The sequence below is a fragment of the Rhinatrema bivittatum genome, chromosome 8 (genome assembly GCF_901001135.1).
Source record: "Rhinatrema bivittatum chromosome 8, aRhiBiv1.1, whole genome shotgun sequence".
NCBI lineage: Eukaryota > Metazoa > Chordata > Amphibia > Gymnophiona > Rhinatrematidae > Rhinatrema > Rhinatrema bivittatum.
Genome location: NC_042622.1, coordinates 78258225 through 78274486, shown reverse-complemented (window position 1 = coordinate 78274486; position 16262 = coordinate 78258225). Strand labels below are relative to the sequence as shown.

The following is a 16262-nucleotide window of genomic DNA, read 5'->3' as shown; positions in this document are numbered from 1 at the left end:
GCTTATTGCCAACTCTCTGCCAGCGTGGAATCATCTGTGCAGTAGGCATCCTGGAGTCAGGGCTCGGAATGATAGAGGGTAGCGGGAGCTGGATCTTAGTGAATACCTCCCTCGCTTCCTCCAGGCTTCGGACTCGATAAGTATTCCCCTTCACCTCAAATTGCAAGCCAAATGGAAATGTCCACTTGTAGCGGATATTGCGGTCTCGCAGTGTTGTGGTAATAGGCCGTAGTTCAAAACGTTTACGAAGAGTGGAGGCTGCGAGATCATTGAATATATAAAGTTTATGACCTTCCCAAACCCATTCTCGCTGCTTCCTTGACTGCATGTATAGTTTCGATTTTTCTTTATATGCCTGCAGACAAACAAGAATGTCCCTCGGTTTTTCTGTTACTCTCGGTCCCAGTGTCTGGTGCGCCCGTTCGATGTGAAAGAAAGGGCTAACATCCGTATCCTCTTCCCCCTCCGCAGACTCCGCCTTCATCAAATGCTGAAACACTTTCGATGCTACTTCTTCACAATCTGTGTATTCAGGGGTTTCAGGTACTCCTCTAATGCGCAGATTGTTGCGGCGGGACCTGTTCTCTAGGTCTTCTATCTTGTCAGCCAGTAATACCTGCTCTGCTGTACTGAGCCTCAGCTCGTCGGCCATTTTGTGCATCGTCTTGTCTCTCTACGCGGGTTTCCAGTTCGTCTACTCTATTCCCCAACGCGGCCAGATCTTCCCGGATCTCTGACATAGATTGCAGGAGGTCAGTTTTATGTTGCTTCATGTCAGAGCATAATTCGATGAACCAATCTCTCATTTCCGAGCGTGACGGTAACTCAGAAATTGCTGCCGGGGTAGGGTGATCAGCGTCGGGTGCGTGGGCTGTGCCTGTGCTCTGATCCGCCATGTTCTTGCTGTTCTCTGGCCCCAATTTAGTGTAGGAATACCGCATGAGATCGTAAGATTTCCTCGTTTGGGCCATCCAGAGGTGATGCGCATTCAATAGATGAATGGGAGATGAGTTTTCAGCTTAAATTAGCGAGGTTCGAGCCAATAACACGGAACAGTGCCGGGAGCTCACTAACTATGCGACCATTCCCGCTGGTGACGTCAGCGCGCCCCCCCGTTTGGTGAAACCTTTTATTGTCTCAAAACTGTGCACAAGCAGAAAAAAATCCTCTGCCTTTTGGTTTGTTCTCTGGTAACTTGTACACTTTAGACTCTTCCAGATGCTTCATTATCCCAAGTCCTCCTCGAACAAGAGCTTGCCCTTAAATGGAAAGGCTCCCAGCTGAGATTTGGACCAAACATCTATCGATCAGTTTCATGACCACAGTAATCTTCTGGCTGGCACTACAGACATCATAATCCTGGAAGATGTCCTGATCAGGACATATGAGGCATCTGTCCCATATGCCACAGCTGCTTCTAAATGCTTAGCTTGTTTTGCTGCTGCCACTAACGTAGCCTGCATCTCCTGCAACTGCTGAACCCAATGCAGACATGCCCTCTGCATAAAACTGCTGCAAATCACAGCCCTGATGCCAGGACTAAGACCTCAGATTCTCTTGAGGTAAGCCTCCAACTTGTGATCTTGTATATCTCTTAAAGCAGCAGACTCTGCCACCGGAATGGTGGTCTTCTTGGTTACCGCAGACACTGAAGCATCAACCTTAGGAAGAGCCAACAGCTCCAACATCTCCTCCGGCAATGGATAAAACGTCGCCATAGCTCTGCCAACTCTTAAGCTGGACTCTGCAGTGTCCCACTCCCGAACTCCCAACCTTTTTACTGACTTATGAAGGGAAAGGCTTTCGCTGGATCCTGCAATCCGTCCAACATGGGATCTGCTCCCTCCAGGTCAGCCTCTTCTTGCGAAACCTTGATTCCCAGCTCCTGAAGCGCATGCAGAATCAAAGCTAGAGCTCTTCTCTGCAAAAAAGGTACACCACCTTGGGTCATCCCCTTTGGCCACCAGAACATCCTCAGATTCCTTGCCTGGATTTGCCCCATCAGACACCAGATCTGCTCCCAGGGAATCCCCTGTCGCAGCATCAGTGTCCTCAGAGTCCTCAGTATCCCCCTCAGGGCAACCTGCATGACAGAAGAGGAAAGACCCAAAATACGCCAAACACTCGATCGCTTTCTTTTCACCTGCATGGATCTCTTCACTAGTCAAGGATCAATAGTGGACCAAGACAGGGACAGAAGGTGCATATCTCCTGCTGCTAAATACGCCTTATGCAAGAGTAAACAAAATCTGCAGAAAATGCCTGGGCAAAAACCTCAGAATCAGAGACCCTCCATGCTCCTCCCCGGGGCCAGGTATAGCCGGTGACAACTGAGAAGGGAATACCCCTGCTTCCTCCATCGAAGCCTTCATCTGCTGGAGACAGAGAAATACTGAAGGGCCGCAGGTGGCACACCATGTTAAGAGGGGTGCCCTTCAAATTTTTCTGTCTCCATCTGCTGGAAAGGAGGCATAACCCAGCAGTCTGGACTGATCCGGGTACTTACAGGGAAATATTTATTTAAAGGTTTTTATATACTGATGTTCATGTACTAGTACATATCGCGTCGGTTTACAGAAAACTAAAGTTGGAAATTACATCAAACATGTGGGTGCAAATAACAAGGCGAACTTTGTATGGATTATAGATAAAAGCATGGAACTTTTACTATTACAGGTAATAATCAATTAAAGATAGTTATAGTTACATCAGACTTAGTAAGCATGAGAGGAACATATAGCACATCTAACAAGGCTGGAGCTCAAGCCAGCACGATTCAGCCATGAGCGTGATTCCCCACAATAGCAGTATGCCTTGCCGTGCGCCATTGCCATGTGGTCCAGGGCCGCACACCACCACACGCAGCCTGACAAAAAAAAAGAAGGGCAGCCAATGAACAGTTCTGCATCCTGATTGCTGCAATGAACAGACACTGCCGATCAGGTACCTGCAAGTCAGCCACTAACTTTTTTTTTTTTTTAAATAAACTTTGGCCAGAAAAATAAAAGAGGGGATACACTTCCCTGCTCCACTGGGCTTGAAGATGCAGAGTTGTCAGCAAATCTCAATGCTGCTTCATGGAGGGCGAGGAATCTTGACAATCAGATGTACACTCCACAGAACTCCAGATTGAGCTACCAAAAAGGATCACTAACCCTCCTGCTAGTCCATCTCAAATCAGGGGAGGATGGTCCCACCAGGACCTAGCAATCCCCCTGGGAGGATCCAGTAAATCTTTTCCTCTTAATTTTACTTTTTAAATCAACTCCAGACTGCAGGTTTTACACCATCTACCATCTGCTGGAGTCAGAGAAATACTGAGGGACTGCAGGTAGCACACTATGTTATGTAACAGTGTCAGTGAAACTTTCTCTGTCTCCATCTGCTGGCAGGGATGCAATGTGGGAAATATGCGCTTGCCAGCAAGCCATTTCAGGGTTTAAACACTTAACTTCCCTTCTCCCTGAACTTTGCCTGAATAAAAGCATCACTTGTGCTTAAGCCTCTCTGCCTAGGAAAGGATACCTGACATCATGTATTTCTCTGGCTTGTGCTTAGCCCTGAATTCCTGGGGGAGGGGCTGGGTGTTCCCTAGTCAGAGGCAGGACAAAGTCAGGAGGTATAGATTTCAGCAGCCAATGAAATGATCCGTGCACACCCCCTGAGCCAAAGCCAATAGTGTAGGGACTCGTCTGTTGCTATGGGAAAGTAGCCAATCATGTAATGACACATCATCTGCCTTTGTATGAATGTACAATAAAAGGAAGAGCCTCGTGAGGGCTCAACCCTTTTTCCCTTCTCTTCCTGCCTACGATGAAAGCTGTCTCAAGTGTGTTCCTTGCCTCCATACTCTACATCTGGTGAGCCCGACAGTGATGATAAACTCCATGCTCATTTCGGCTGGTCATAGCCAAGGTACGTACCGTTCAACAGATTTGCAATTGTAATATATTTAAAAAAAAAGTACTTCTTAGTAATTTTTAAAGTATTTCTCAGCAAGTTTGTTCCCCACACTCGTGAGCATGGGCAATGATTTGACTGTACAGCAGAGGCTACATGCCAGGGAGCTGCAGCAAATCATCAATAATCATTATTTCATCACCAGAAAAAAAATAGCGCAAGTCAGCCTGGGGGACTTAGAAAAATTAATAAGTGAAATAGCTTGCCGTTGCCCTTGGTATTCACAGGCTGGAACTCTAAATACCCAGGAATGGATTTCAATCGGCAATTGTCTTCATATGGCTCCCAGAGCTCCCATAAAGCAAAGATTAATCTGGCAAAAATGTACAGAGGCCATCGAACACATAGAAAAAAAAAGTTTAAAGACAGCAGTTTCAAACCATGTGCTTTTAGAAGCAGGCAGACTCAATCAGAATACCCTTCCCCCATCTTATGCTCAGTCTCCCTCAGAGACAGCAAATTCTTTGTATCAGCTCTCCATACCCACACCCATTCACACCTTCCCCATTTCTTTAGAAAAGCAACCCTTGAGAACAATTGAGCCACTACCTGGCCTGGGTGGGGCGATTAGCATTGAATTTCAGCAGAAACCGCAGAAAGAAAACTTTACAGGAGAAGAATTATTAGGACTTCAAGCCTTCCCCATCACAGAAAAGAACCATGAACAAAGGGGGACAGAAAATGAGATAGAACATCTGGGGACACACACTCACATGGCTCCTGTGGCTTCCTCTGCGTCCATCTCAGAGAAAAGGCCCCAGGAAACTGAAAATACTGAGGTCAGAAAAACTAGCCTTCCTCCATCTTGCCTGCAACCCCTTTCCCCCACCAACCACTCCCTGTACACCCATTTGCCATTGCCTGAGACAGTCATTGATTCTGCATCATCAATTTGTCCAGGTAAATTACCATCTCAAACCACTGCTCCCGGTAACAATTTATGTGCCGCGGTCAGATTGGGATTTCACCTAGAACATGGAAATCTCACAAGAGAGGAATTATTGAAAGGGATTCAAGCCTTTCCCATTACAGAAAGAAACAAAGAACTAGGTGTGGCAGCAATAGAGTTGAGTGCCATGAGCAGTGGCTATGCCCACAGGTCTTCAAAGAAATCAGCGTATAAGACCTTGGGCCAGGCAGCTGCACTCCTGCGTTACAAGCAAAGAAAATATCAATATGAAAAAAAGGATTTAATTAGACTCCTGCGTTACAAACAAAGAAAATATCAATATGAAAAAAAGGATTTAATTAGACTCCTGCGTTACAAGCAAAGAAAATATCACTATGAAAAAAAAAAATGGTTTCTCTTAACAAACAGTACAAACTTGGAAAAAATGGTTTCTATTAGTCTTTGAATTCAGTTACAGAAAGTCTGCATACTTTGAGAGTATTTTCCCCCACAAAGTGTATGCACAGCCTTATGTTAAAACTGTACTGAAATTTGAACAATTCTGTGTAAATTACATGTGAAAGTTTCCCTTTTGCAAAGTTTATTTGGCTCACATTTAAAATGACTCCATTTCTCTGAGATTTAAGTTTATAGTTTGAATTGCTAGCGTACAGAACTTATATTTTTACTGTGATTCTCCCTAAAGTAAATTAAAATAGTATCTGTCTGCAAGGAATCAGCAAATCCTCGGCCAGCCATTGTCTGTGGTTGATGTTATCTATTGTTAAACAAAACTATCTTTCAGTTCCTATTGACTGAAGGATTAATTCCTTGGGTGCAGTTCTTTTCTTTTGAGAAACACTGCTCCTCCCCCCCTTTACTGTAACTCTTGCTTGCCACTCATGGGGGAGGGAGGGAGAACTTTTGAAAAGAAAAAAAACTGGACTTAGTACTGCAGTTTCTCTCTCTAGTTTATATATGTTATAACTCAGACAGATTAATAGTAGTTACAGTCACTTTAGCGTGCAGCAGACAGAGCAGCGCGAACAGCGTGTTTAATTTCCTATTCTAATAATTATAAGAAGAAATTCTATTCTGATATTCCACATTGAAAGTAAGCTCAGAGTATTATTGATTGCAACCTGGAACAATAGTTGCAATCTATAAAGTAATGATGGTGTCTCCACTAGGAGGCGCTATGTTATTCTACAAGTTATATTATATTATTGTTTTAATAATTCTGTTGTATAATAGTTTTTATTTTTCAGGCCTACAGACCTTCTGTATTAAGGACACTTCAGTTTTATTTTCTTTTTCACAAAATTTATACAGAATTCTGAACCTTAAAATTTTTACTGACAGAGGTTGCTACATATAAAGCAATCCCTCCCAAACCTTTTCTTGCAAATCCAAATTGATTTTATTAAATTGAATGATAGAATTGATTCTTCAAGGTTAAAAAAGGTAAAAACTTCACTTTAATCCTTACCTTAGTAATTTTTTGCTGTATGCCAGTTTTTAATATTTTCCAGATTGACGCTGCCATGAAGAGATGTGAAGATGGACACGTTGCAGTTTATTTTAACATTTTTCTAACACCTTTTGACTTTTGATCCTTGATCTAATTTTGTTTTTGATAACTTTTTGATAAGATTTTTAGCTCAAATTATGTGTTATCTGTTGCCTGTCTTGATGTCAAGAAGACTATGAATGAATATTTGCAGGATGAATGAATATATGTCAGTCTTGTGTAACATATGTTTAATGTAATGTCTAATATACTTGTCATTTGATTCAGCTTACTGCAAATGACTTTTCCTTTAAATGATTAATTTACACTTATTGCTATTTTACTGAATGAAAATTGATCACTGCATAAAAACTTTCTTGATAATGGGGTTACCCTCTGTTATGAAAACTAATAATGGCTCTATTTACTGCAGCCATTCCTTTGCATGAGTTTTTTCAATAATTGAACATTAAATACTTATTTGGCATCCCCTACAACACCATAGGGCAAGCCATTGTGGAGAGAGCCAATCATACCCTTAAGAGCTCTTGACAATACAAAAACTAAAAAGGAGGGATTGCCCCTGGATTTTCCCCTAAACAGGTTTACTTTAAATCATCTAAACATATCAAATTTAAGAACACAGCCATGAGTAATCATTATGGGACTAGGGTTAGTCACCCACAGCCATCAGTTTTGTATAGAATATTTAATGTCTGGTACGGTCCCGTCCCCTTATCAAAGGGACGAGGATATGTTTCTCTGCTTGCTTCCACAGGTATCAAGCCGTGGAAAGATGGAAAGGTGTCCAGGTCTACAGGACCCGATCCCCAACTTCTCCATGAGCCTCCACAGCCCTCAGAAGGACAGAGACCGGACTCCTTGCAAAAAGCAGCACCACATGACCTGGGGACAGATCAAGGCCCTATCCAACCAATCTGCACAATTCTTAGAACAGCAAGGCCTTGAGAAAACTCCAGAGAACTTATTAGCCGACTTTTCTTGCCTGAATGCCAACTCATTAACAATTGTGTTCTGCATCCTCATCCTTTGCCTTATTTCTCCAGCTATGGCGATTTCAGAACAAGGACTCTGACAGGACAACATGTACATCCTCGAATCAGAACTTTTCACACCTGTTGAATCGAACAGACTGTTAGATCTGCACACACATGCCAACCCAAGCCTGCGGAGAACTACTGATGCATGCTGTACCATTTAACCTTACAGTATGGACTAATTATCCTTTACAGAGAGGTGTTTTCATTAACTCTCCAGTTAATAATACCATACTACACATTGGTAGCTGTATTCAAGAGACTGCCGCTCTTTGTTGGGACTATGATACAGGGGATGGGAAAGGGACTTCAGGTGGGAAATATCCATATTGTAACCGAACCTTTGTATTAATCACTGAACACTTACATAATTATACCACATATGTATGCAATTGGCAGATTTCAGGATGTGCAGTGGGAGACCCAAGCAGGTACAGAAAGTATAGAGGGGATGAAGGATTTACCTTTTGTAGTTATATAGCCCAAATGATAACCAATGACATGTCCACTAATCTGTTAGGAAACATATGGATGTTATGTGGGCGTAGAGCATATATGTACATTTCCCCAAGATGGAGAGACAGATGCACTCTAGGCTACATCCTCCCCTCATACTATGCAGTCAAAAATTTACCCAAAGCAAGGCTCCGTAACAAAAGGGAGGCGATAAATAATCCCATAGAAAAGTATACAGAAACTCAGATAGCTAGAAGCCTGTTTCCCCCAATGGGGACAGATATGAATTACAGAGACTTACACATCCTAGCTAACTGGATGACTGCCATATTTAATCAGACAGTCCATGCATTAAAACTACTCACAACAGAAGTCTCTCAGATTAGAGAAGTAGCATTACAGAACAGCTATACCTTAGAAACCATTTTAGCCTTAAAGGGTGGTGTTTGTGCATTAATTGGATCTCATTGCTGTGTATACATATCAGACTATAAAGCAAACCTCACACATACCATAGAGCAGATAGAAACCATGGTTGCTGATGCACCACTTTCAGACAGAATACCAACTTCTCCATGGGACTGGCTATGGTCCTGGCTCCCTGATATTTCTGGTCTCAAAAGGGTGATTTCTATTATAATTACTGTAATTGTCTTAATTGTTTGCCTGTGATGCTGTATTCAGTGCATACCCAACCTCATATCCATATTGAAACCTTGCTCTCAGCCCGGATACAAAGATGTCTTGTAAGATGCCTAATAGGGAATCATGAGCCCTGCAGCGTTGGCACACCACCTGCACCAGCTCTGGGTGATATGGAGATTCAGGAGCTCATCGGTGGCTGGCACACCACGCCGAATAAGCTTTCTTCTCTCCATAATCCCCCTTCCCCTATTTCCAGCCCATACCAAGACATAACAGATTTCAGTAAGGGTCTAAAGCTTTATTGAGCTGCCTAAACAAAAACAGAAAGGGTGAGATGTGGGAAATATGCGCTTGCCAGCAAGCCATTTCAGGGTTTAAACACTTAACTTCCCTTCTCCCTGAACTTTGCCTGAATAAAAGCATCACTTGTGCTTAAGCCTCTCTGCCTAGGAAAGGATACCTGACATCATGTATTTCTCTGGCTTGTGCTTAGCCCTGAATTCCTGGGGGAGGGGCTGGGTGTTCCCTAGTCAGAGGCAGGACAAAGTCAGGAGGTATAGATTTCAGCAGCCAATGAAATGATCCGTGCACACCCCCTGAGCCAAAGCCAATAGTGTAGGGACTCGTCTGTTGCTATGGGAAAGTAGCCAATCATATAATGACACATCATCTGCCTTTGTATGAATGTACAATAAAAGGAAGAGCCTCGTGAGGGCTCAACCCTTTTTCCCTTCTCTTCCTGCCTACGATGAAAGCTGTCTCAAGTGTGTTCCTTGCCTCCATACTCTACAATGCAAAACCTAGGAGTCTGGACTGATCTGGAGTATGAAGAGAACACCAACATGTGGGACCATCAATCCTGCTGTCCATAGAGACCACTAGTTACAAAAGCAACTTTGCTTCACACAACTCTCTAGAGCAGGGTTGGCAATGCTAGTCCTGGAGTGCCAAAACAGGTTTGGTTTTCAGGACATCCACAATGAAAATGCATGAAATATTTCAAACAATGGAGATTGTGCATGCAAATATACCTCATGCATATTCATTTTGTATAGCCTGAAAACCAAACCCATTTGTAGCACTGCAGGACTGGAGTTGCCTACCCATGCACTAGAGCATGGGGTCTTTCTATAAAACATTTGGAAGTTCTCTAAACAAGTGACGACTCACAGTCCTTCTCTGACAGAGACGCAGATACATATTCAAAACCAACAATGGGAACTCCTCTTTTCCTCCAAGGGTCTGTAATCCTCTCACCTTCTGATACATCCGGTTCTGCAGTTGGAATGGGAAGCTGAGGCGTGGGGTCTTCATCGAGATTCCCATAGGAGGGGATCCCAAAAGTGAAGGTCCTGTAGCCAGAGGGAAAATCTGTTGCAGGGCTGGTGAATTTATATTAAATCCTCGTACATTACCTGCAGAAACAAAACCATGTAATTAAGTACAGATCAGAAGCAGCACCTCGAATGATATGCTGCAGAATGACTGGGTGTCTGTCTCTCACACCACATACCCCGTATATGCTGAATGAGCAGAGCCTGCTGCAACACGGCTGGGTGTCTGCGAGTCTCTCGCATCTCGTACCCTGCACATGCTGAATGGGCAGAGCCTGCTGCAGCACGGCTGGGTGTCTGCGAGTCTCTCGCATCTCGTACCCTGCACATGCTGAATGGGCAGAGCCTGCTGCAGCACGGCTGGGTGTCTGCGAGTCTCTCGCATCTCGAACTCTGCACATGCTGAATGGGAAGAGCCTGCTGCAGCACGGCTGGGTGTCCGCAAGTCTCTCACACACTGTACCTTGCATGTGCTGCAGGAGTAGGGCCTGCTGCAGCATGGGATTGGCATTCAGTAGAGTAGCTTGGCTTGTTGCCTGTAAATTAAGCAGCTGCTGTTGATGCACTGCTTGCAAACTCCTGTGAAATAAAAAAAGGCATAAGAGTAAAAGTTACTCGATTAAAAATGGAGAAAATTACTACTTACCTCATTTCCTTTCCTCTAAGGAAGGCAGGTCAATCTACACAAGCGGATTGAGAAGGAATAAAAGCTAATGACACTGACATTTAGCCCCACCCCATCAGCCCACCAGTATTCTCTGGAAAAGCCAAACTGTGAACAAACTGGATATAGAAGAACATGATTATTGACAGTTAGCCAGTCATGTTTCCACCCAATTGGGAACAAAGAACTCAGCCAAAAGCATTAACATGCACTAATCTCAGGGGCTGATTATGTCACTTACCAGTCCTTCAACAAATGAACAGAACAGTCTATATCATCCACAAGAAGGGAGAAAAAAAACAAACAAACAAGAAGGCAGCCAAGGGCAGGTTGTGGATTGACCTGCCTTCCTAGAAGAAAGGAAATTATCAGGTAAGTAGCAGTTTCTCCTTCCTCTGCACTCAGGCAGGTCAATCCACAAAATGGGCTGTACAAAAGCTACTCCTGAACAGGGAGCCTGCCCACAGTGCAGACAACACCACAAGCGTGAAGGCTGCGCCCTTCAGAGCCTGAATGTCCCATGCTTGGGAAATTGTGCAAGAAATATCATGTCGCTGCCCGGGAAATTTTAGCAGGAGAAAAATATCCAACTCTCCGCATACAATACTGCCGGAGCTCCAGCAGAATGCGCTGTAAGTTACTTAGAGAAAGAAATCTCGGCATCCGAGCTATAGCTACCTGCTTTGTCAGATCCCTTTCTCTCCACCATGAAGCATAAACAAATCGATCAGACTACCTGAAAGAGCCAGAAAACTGCAAGTATCTGCCACGTGATGTCCAAGACATGCAAAAAACGAGACCCACTCTCATCATTAACCCCTTCCAGTATGGGAAGGGGAAAAGAGTGAGTCAACTGAAATGCCCGAAACCACTCTTGGAAAGAAGGAAGGCACAGCCTTAAACTGTACTACTCCCGAAGTCACGCACAAGCCAGCTTATGGCAAGGAGATCTCACAGCTCGGAAACCCAATGTGCTGAACAGGGAGGCTGCCCACAATGCAGTGCCATGAGAAAAAAAACTGCCTGCAAAGGTAAGTAGTTGCAAGGAACATCCACAGTGGACGAAAGGTGGGACTCGCCAAAGTCAAGACCAAATTAAGGTTCCACGTTGGCACCTGTAACTGCATGGGAGGCAAAAAACGGTTAACTCCCTTCAAGAACCAGGACCCTCCATTCCCGCAAAGACTCACCTTCTATCACAAGTGAGAGTTGCTACCTGAATCTTCAGGATGATAAAGACCAAGCCTCTAAGCCAACCTTTCAGCAGGAAATTCCAAAAGGAATGGAATTTCTTCCTGAGAGGGCAAGGACTCCTCTCCTCACCCCAGGCTTGGAATGTCTCCAACTCTAACATAAGCCAGAGAGATAGAACACTCTGCGGCCCAGAGCAAAATGGAAATCACTGCAGAAGAATGACCACACTTCAGCAACTGAACCCTCTCAAGAGACAAACCATAAGGCAAAACAGATCCGGATCGTTGAGTGGAAGGGTCCCTGGAGCAATCGATCTGTTCTGAATGACAAACTGAGAGCACTGTCCACTATCAGCCTCTGTAGATCAGCAAACACGGCCTCCAAAGCCAATCTGAAGCTATCAGAAGTACAACTGCAGTCCGGATAGCAAATTTGTGAAAGATGCTGTATATCTATGCTCCTGGCGAGAAACATAGAAACGACGGCAGAAGACGACCAAACGGCCCATCCAGTCTGCCCAGCAAGCTATGCACTCTTTTTTTTTTTTTTTACCTCTTACTTGTTACGCTTGGTTCTTAGTACCTTTTAGTTCTATTTCCCTTCCACCCCACCATTAATGTAGAGAGCAGTGTTGGAACTGCATCTAATTGAATATGTAGCTTTGTTAGGGGTAGTAACCGCCTCAATAAGCAAGCTACACCCATGCTTTTGTTTACTCGACTATGTAATTCAGTCCTTGATGGTTGTCTATATATAGATTCTCTTTTCTACATTGCCCCTGCCGTTGAAGCAGAGACCTATGCTGGATATGCGTTGAAAGTGAAGTATCAGACTTTCTCCCCTCCGTTGAAGCAGGGAGCTATGCTGGCTATGCTTTGAAAGTGAAGTAACAGACTTTCTCCCCTGCCATTGAAGCAGAGAGCTATGCTGGCTATGCGTTGAAAGTAAAGTATCAGGCTTATTTGGTTTGGGAGTAGTAACTGCCGTAACAAGCAAGCTACATCCCACTTTTTTGTGAATGCAAATCCTTTTTTTTTTTTCCACATTTCCTCTTACCGTTGAAGCTTAGAGCAATGTTGGAGTCGCATTAACCGTGTGTATGTATATTGAATAAGGGTATTATCTCCAGGTAATAGCCTTCAATCCCGCGAGCCACCCCCTCTTCATTCACTTCCTCTAGACTTGATGGATCCACAGTGTTTATCCCACCCCCTTTGAAGTCCTTCACAGTTCTGGTCTTCACCACTTCCTCCGGAAGGGCATTCTAGGCATCCACCACCCTCTCCGTGAAGAAATACTTCCTGACATTGGTTCTGAGTCTTCCTCCCTGGAGCTTCAGCTCGTGACCCCTGGTTCTGCTTATTTTTTTCTGACTGAAAAGGTTTGTCATTGTCTTTGGATCATTAAAACCTTTCAAGTATCTGAAAGTTTGAATCGTATCACCCCTACTCCTCCTTTCTTCCAGGGTGTACATATTTAGATTCTTCAATCTCTCCTCTTAAGTCATTCGATAAAGACCCTCCACCTTTCTGGTCGCCCTTCTCTGTACCGCCTCCATCTTGTCTCTGTCTTTTTGTAGATACGGTCTCCAGAACTGAACACAGTACTCCAGGTGAGGAGTCACCAAGGACCTGTACAAGGGGATTATCACTTCCCTTTTCTTACTCGATATTCCTCTCTCTATGCAGCCCAGCATTCTTCTGGCTTTTGCTATCGCCTTGTCACATTGTTTCGCCGACTTCAGATCATTAGACACTATCACCCCAAGGTCTCTCTCCTGCTCCGTGCACATCAGCCCCCCACAGTTCATTCGGATTTCCACTCCCCATATGCATGACTTTGCACTTCTTGGCATTGAATCTCAGCTGCCATATCTTCGACCACTCTTCCAGTTTCCTTAAATCCCATCTCATTCTCTCCACTCCTTCCGGTGTGTCCACTCTGTTGCAGATCTTAGTGTCTACCGCAAATAGACAAACCTTACCTTCTATCCCGTCCGCAATGTCGCTCACAAAGATATTGAACAGGACCGGTCCCAACACCGATCCTTGTGGTACACCGCTTAAAACCGCTCTCTCGGCGCTAGCGAGCAGCGCAGCAAAATGGACGCCTGATTGCTTTGCTCTCCTTACCCCCCGGCTTTACACGGTAACCTCCGCTGCAATAAGGTACCGGTGAAAGAGATTTTGTGAGCAATAGGTGTGGGATTAAATGAGGATGACAACCCGCAAGAAAAATTTGGATTTGAAGCAGTTCGCCTTTAGTAAAGTAGCCGGAGAGATGCTGGCTGACAGTGACGACCAGGCCGAGAAAGCGGTGTGTTCGGCGGACATTTTGCTGGAGCCTAGATCGGATACCCAACTAGAGGAACTCCCTGGTGCAGCAGGTCAGCTAGAATTCTCGACCAGAACCGAGATGCGCAGCTGGTTTATAGAACTCAGAGCGGACCTAAAGTCCCACAAAGCAGAAATTTTGAAATCTATAACTAATGTAAGAGAAGATTTGAATGCATTGGGCCACCGGGTCGATGACTTGGATGTCCGGGTGGAGGGACAGGGCATACAAGCTGATTTGCTCTCCAAACAACAGTCTCAGCTATCTTCCGAAGTAGAGATATTGTCTGAAAAGGTGGAAGATTTAGAAAATCGCTCGCGGAGAGCGAACCTCCATATCAGAGGAATTCCAGAATCAGAGGCTTTTAAGAACTGCATGGCCACTGTTAAAGCACTCTGCCAGTATATTTTAACTTCCACGAGCTGTTCCGCGGAGGGCGAAAATGGCATCCCTACTATTGATCTCGAGAGAGTGCACAGGGCGTTGGGCCCTCGGAAAGAAAACCAACACTGGGACATCATTGTAAAATTCCACCATTATCGAGTCAAAGAAGATATTCTCAAAGCGGCTAGAGACCAACCTCACCTGAAATGGCAGGACCTAGATATCAGCAATTACAATGACTTGGCTCCGTCTACTTTACAAAAACGTTTTCAGCTAAGGGAAGTCACCGCGGCATTGCGCAATGAGGATATCCGATATCGTTGGGCATTCCCCTTTGCCCTGGTTTTTCAGAGGAAAGGAATCACGTACCGGATAAAATCACTGTCTGACGCAGTGGAGAGCTTTAAACAAGCAGGCCTGGAGACGCCCTTTTCAGCCCCGAAGACTCACTCTTCAGCTCCAGTGAACGAGCAGGCCCCAAGATGGCATCGACCAGGATCGGGAAAAGGCAGACTACGCAGACAGCGTTCTCAAGCCGCCATAACACCAGATGGACTAGGCTGATGGGGACTGCGATTAGGTTCGGCAGCAGTTACTATCCCAGGTTAGCCCCAGCTACTTATGGCTGATGGGTGATTTTGGACATGAGCAACATTTCCTGAAGTGATGCTTGGTTATTTACCGTTGTAATATTATTGTTGAGTTTATACTTTCATGTCCTCAACCGGAAAGCGTCGAAACCCGGCACGGTGGATGCCCTATGATGAGTAAAAGCATGGCTTACCTTGATATGATGAATGACCATGTATAATGGCAGCCGAGGGTGGGCTGCTGAGTCCGTCTACACTAAGGAAAACAAAATTATCAGGTAAGTAATTTCTCCATTTCCTAGCGTATAGCAGATGGACTCAGGACCAATGGAATGTATAAAAGCTACTCCCGAACTGGGTGGGAGGCTGCCCGTGGTCCAATAAGGATTGCCCTTGCAAATGCTGTGTCCTTCCGAGCCTGAACATCCAGATGGTAGAATCTGAAGAAGGTATGGATGGAGGACCACGTTTGCCGCCCTGCAGATCTCAGCAGGTGACAGCATTCTGGTTTCTGCCCAGGAAACCGCCTGGGCTCTGGTGGAATGGGCCTTGACCTGTAGAGGTGGTGGTTTTCCTGCTTCTACGTAGGCCGCCTTGATGACTTCTTTGATCCAGCGGGCAATGGTTGCCCGTGAGACCGCTTCCCCTTGCTTCTTCCTGCTGTGCAGGACGAACAGATGGCCAGTCTTTCGTACCGTTTCTGACATTTCCAGGTATCTGGATAGTAGTCTGCTGATGTCGAAATGGCGTAGAGACCGGCCTTCTTCACACCTTCCGTGGTTGGTAATGAAATGGTTTGGTTGAGGTGGAAGTGTGAGACCACTTTGGGTAGGAAGGATGGGACCGTGTGTAGATGGATGGTCCCCAGGGTGATTCTGAGGAATGGATCACGGCAGGACAGTGCTTGTAGCTCTGAAATGCGGCAGGCCGAGCATACGGCCAGCAAGAACACCATTTTTAGGGTTAGTAGACTGAGAGACAGGCCTCGGAGGGGTCTGAAGGCGGGTCCCGCTAGGAATTCCAGAACGAGGTTGAGGTTCCACAGGGGCACTGGCCACTTTAGTGGTGGGCGAATGTGTTTGACCCCTTTCAGGAATCTTGATATGTCTGAGTGCGCGGCTATGCTGTCGCCCTTGTTCCTGGGGCCGTAGCATGACAGCGCTGCCACCTGTACCTTGATTGAGTTGAAGGACAGGCCCTTCTGGAGTCCATTCTGTAGGAATTCTAAGATTATTGGGACTTTA

The 16262-nt window shown here is 45.1% G+C and overlaps 1 protein-coding gene across 2 annotated transcripts in view; it reads right to left on the bottom strand.

Moving 5' to 3' along the window:
- CIZ1 (CDKN1A interacting zinc finger protein 1) overlaps positions 1-16262 on the bottom strand; it is a 190089-nt gene that overhangs the window by 145423 nt on the left and 28404 nt on the right. For both annotated transcript variants that reach the window (XM_029611592.1, XM_029611593.1), the window contains exons 3-4: positions 10316-10431; positions 9776-9933 (exon numbers count right to left, since the gene is read on the bottom strand). In XM_029611592.1, the coding sequence (XP_029467452.1) occupies positions 9776-9933; positions 10316-10431 (274 nt within the window). The remainder of the gene's footprint in view (positions 1-9775; positions 9934-10315; positions 10432-16262) is intronic.